This window comes from Rhagoletis pomonella, unplaced genomic scaffold, assembly GCF_013731165.1.
Source record: "Rhagoletis pomonella isolate Grant_MI unplaced genomic scaffold, Rhpom_1.0 Rhpom_scaffold_00008, whole genome shotgun sequence".
In the NCBI taxonomy this organism is placed as follows: Eukaryota; Metazoa; Arthropoda; class Insecta; order Diptera; family Tephritidae; genus Rhagoletis; species Rhagoletis pomonella.
Genome location: NW_023458562.1, coordinates 42,306,641 through 42,310,639, shown reverse-complemented (window position 1 = coordinate 42,310,639; position 3,999 = coordinate 42,306,641). Strand labels below are relative to the sequence as shown.

Here is a 3,999-nt window from a genome sequence, read left to right as displayed (position 1 = left end):
TTTTGACACTTTTCAGATTTTAGTCCAAAAAGATAAGGAATGAACCTTATGGTACCCTTAATGCTACCCAAAATGGAGTGCCTGCTGGGGCCTTTGAAGTCCTCTTACTGGTATTACGCTTGAATTACGAGCGCTGATGTGTTTGTTGTAAATAAGGCGAATTCATTTTACAACAAGCACATCATTTTGACATTAAGACGTACCTCGGCGAAAATCTAAATTCGCCATCAACACCACCTTGTATAAATTCGCCTTGCTTGTGCTGCTTCCACATTTGATATTTGTTTATTTTCAGTATAACCTGGCATCGTCATGGGTCTCTAAAAGAAGACTTGCCATTTCTATTATTTTGATGCCATCTGGTATCTCTAAGCAAAAAAAAAAAGAAAAAAAACATTTGATATTTCGGCGAGACGTATAATTAATTAACAAGGATAACCTGACTTTCTAAGGACTTTTGATATAAGTTCCTTGCAATTTTTTAATGCTTTTGAGCATTGCTTAGTTCAAAAAAAAAGTGTTGGGTACCTATAATTCAGCACACCACTAGTTTTAACCTAGAAAAGTTAGGGAACGAAGTTAATACATTCGGTGTGTGTTTATTTATTATATTTGCTACCAAACTATCCTAAGCCAATCTTGAGTCCAGCTTAAAAGAATGCACTATGAGGAACTTGACGCCTTGGACCCTCGTAATGCCACATGTACAACACGCATCGAGACACCTCCGCCTCACAAAGTTGCTGTCTTGATTCTGGTGCAGCAGTACCTCAAAGTAAAAAATGCCGCTACAGATGCAGGAGTCGCTTATCCTTTACAGGCCCGCAGAAACTTTTGTATGTTGCTATTAAAATTGATACAGTACCCCGATATGACCTACAATGACCTGTATAATTTGCTCACTTCTCCACGCTACAAAATAAACACCGTTCATTTGGAAAGCTTTGAGAAAGCGATGTCCAATATTTTTACACTGGGCATTGAAACATTGTGCGATTTTGCTGAGCGCCAAAATTGGGATAACCTTGTATCAGAAACTTTGGGAGTCAGTCAGTTCAGTATAGTAGGACTATATGTTCGACGCGTATGTGTTATTCTTGAGCGTTTATCATTTCCAGAAATCATGTCTTTGTATAAGAATATTTGCTTATACTATGAGAAAGGTTATTCTAAACAATTGTGTAACTTGGGGGCTCTTTTTCATAAAGCACTAATATTATGTATTCAATTCTCAGGTGTTCGTTCATTAGCAATTGGACCACGCAGGGTCACTGGAACTGCATCTATTGCTCCGAGTAATGTACTGCAACGACCTCTTGGGCGAACATCGGACGAACATGGTCACACATTAGAAGAATCTGCTTTAGATACTGATACTGTACATCAAGACCGAAACCCTCATAGCAAATGGTCACCAAAACAAGCTGACTTGTTCGTAGCTCAACAATGTAAATTGCTGGAGAATAACGAGCTACGAGCTTTAGACCCCATCGAGCTACAAAGCAAATTAAATGAAATAATTCAGGACAACCCTCTAAATTCGCAAGCATATTTTCTGGGTTATATGAATCAATTAAGATTACGCGACTACTACGGCGCTATGCATGCTCTCCATCGAGCTTTCGATCGAAGTCCTATGCATACGACGGCTCAGTATGACCATAAGGTTCAATTTAAAATACATATTGTTAATGACGAATAGTTAAAATTTGCATCATTTATTTATTTATTTATTTCAGGGATTCCAGTACTTTAGTGTCAACTTGGCTGTGCTGCATGCTTGTTTCAACCATCGGCGAGAAGCCTTAAACGCACTAAAGGAATGTATAATGTTGGCACAGGAATGCGGAGACAAAAGATGTCTTGATTTAGCTAACTCATGGTATTGCTTGCTTAATAGTAACAAAATAGATCCATTTGAAAAAAGTTTGCCTGATATTCAAGATCCCGGTTTGGTACAGTCTTTATCATTAGCAATTCAATATGTAGTGAAATTTGGCGCCCAGTGTGGATATCTACCACTAGATCTATTTGAATTGCTGCTCAAAAGCGATGAATTGAATAACAAAAATTCAATATTGGAGCACGCATCTAACTCACTGGCATTGAGATCTGCGCTTTGGTGCCTCTATGGCCGTCACGAAATATCTTCGCTCTATGCTCAATTGCTCCTTCAACTGAAGAAAACATGGGCATTTGGAGATATAGGTAATTCAGAGAGTGTAAGTAAAGTGCTCGCTAGCCTCTCCTTATGGTTGAATGTGCAAGGTGAAAACCAAATGAGTGCAGTTGTACAGAATCATGCACGTAACCGTTTTCCACGTTACCCAAATGCGCACAATTGGATGATTAGCGAATTTCACATTGCCATACAGCAATGTATTTATCGGTGCCGGTGGCAGGAAGCTCTTAAAGCATGTAGTCAATTGTATCTGCTGGATAAAAATGCTGGAAACCTTCAACGAGCCTCGATATATATCGTAAAACGATATTCCAATACGGCTCGACGTGTTATTCAACAGCTACTACACTGTCGTAATTTAGATGTTTTGACACAAGTTCGTGTTTTGGTATTACAAGCGTACACGACGATTTGTGAAGATCGTGTGTCATCTGAAACAGTGGAATTCCTTATTCGTGCCTCTGTTTTGGCAGCATCGGCTTACATGGAATATGAGCAAGCGGTCGTGGACTTGGTGTTGGCACAAGTTCTTCTTAAAATGAGAATGCCCCAAAAAGCATTTCAGGCAGCAAAAAACTGTATGGAGAAAATTTATGAAAATGGTGGAATTTACGACCGTGCTAAAATGGATTTTATATTTGTACGTTGCATGGTAGCAGCAAGTGAAAATGACGAACGAAAAGCAGAAAATATACTTAAAGGAATAGGGATATTAGAACGAGCTATAGACAGTTTTAAGAAGTTAGAGGCTCATGCTAAGGTACTGGATATTTTCATTTACTTGGCAAAAACGTTTCAAGAACTAAAATCTACGGAGCAGCGCAACAAATATGCATCTAAATTTAAGCACTATTACTCAGAGTACCCAATAGCAAAAGAATACCTCGGGATGGCCTTTTAGTATATATTGTAGCTTTGTTGTATTTACATATAAATATATATTCATGTATCCAATTCATCAACGGGACTCAGTTCTACGTATCCAGATCTAGCCAGGAAACCCCGAACGGTGACATACCAAACCTGAAACCGTATTGCTACAAGAAACTAAGGGTTTTTTCATTGGTGGTGATATATGGGCCGTTTATTTTGAAACTTGTATAAGTCACTTCGTACCTCTTGTGCGTAAATGACCGGCTACTTGTAAGCGAATCCATTTGTAAATCGCTCCATCATCATACTCTAACAACGACACCTACCTGTGATTGATTAGTTGAACGAATCACCAACGCGATCTGATACAAGTAACCGATCATTTAAGCACAAGAGGTATGACATACATATCGTCGATGCTTTTGCAAAACCGCCCATCGGCCAATGGCAAAATCGCCTATCTTACGTCACTCAAATTTTACAGGTTTATGGTTTTTCGTTGAAGGCATTGACTTGATGGGCGGTATTTACTCTGGCTATTATTTTACAAATCTGTTGTTTTAAAAACGATTTTACGATTCTTATCTCGATATCTCGATATATCTCGATGCCTGGAGTTCAAGGCTACCAAATCTCATTTTTGCCACAACGGCGATTTAAGCGGTTTTGCAACGTGTCGATGGGCGGCTTTGCTAAAACATCGACGATATGCACTCTGTGGCCATAAGCAATATTCGCCTCAAGTCGATAATCATACTAGGACGAAAACTCAGTTATACGTTTAAGTAGAGATGCGTGCGAGAATAATTTTCCAGCACGGAAAATACACATGGAAAAAAAACAAGTGAGGCTCCGGCACGGCCTAACCCCATTAGGCACGAATTATCTGGAATTGCTCCAAACATATTAACTTAAACGAAAACAAGTAAGAAAGTCAAAGTTCG

The 3,999-nt window shown here is 39.0% G+C and overlaps 1 protein-coding gene across 2 annotated transcripts; it reads left to right on the top strand.

The window, feature by feature from the left end:
* The first annotated feature begins 274 nt into the window (after window positions 1–274).
* On the top strand, window positions 275–3,140 carry LOC118744889 (anaphase-promoting complex subunit 5). Of its 2 annotated transcripts, XM_036478304.1 has the most exons (4): window positions 754–836; window positions 943–1,163; window positions 1,236–1,666; window positions 1,740–3,140. In XM_036478304.1, exons 2-4 carry the CDS (start codon window positions 956–958, stop codon window positions 3,081–3,083), a joined length of 1,983 nt encoding a protein of 660 aa, XP_036334197.1. In that variant the 5' UTR covers window positions 754–836; window positions 943–955; the 3' UTR covers window positions 3,084–3,140. The 2 variants fall into 2 exon arrangements, with proteins under 2 accessions (XP_036334196.1, XP_036334197.1); XM_036478303.1 differs by having other exon boundaries at window positions 275–1,163.
* Window positions 3,141–3,999: the final 859 nt, after the last annotated feature.

What these genes read in the sequence shown, in the direction of transcription:
- LOC118744889 (XM_036478303.1), top strand. Translation starts at nt 659, where the DNA reads ATGCACTATGAGGAACTTGACGCCTTGGACCCTCGTAATGCCACATGT. An exon ending in TTGCTTATACTATGAGAAAG is followed by an intron (nt 1,164 to 1,235) that starts GTTATTCTAAAC and finishes TTCAATTCTCAG; the next exon opens with GTGTTCGTTCATTAGCAATT. An exon ending in CGGCTCAGTATGACCATAAG is followed by an intron (nt 1,667 to 1,739) that starts GTTCAATTTAAA and finishes TATTTATTTCAG; the next exon opens with GGATTCCAGTACTTTAGTGT.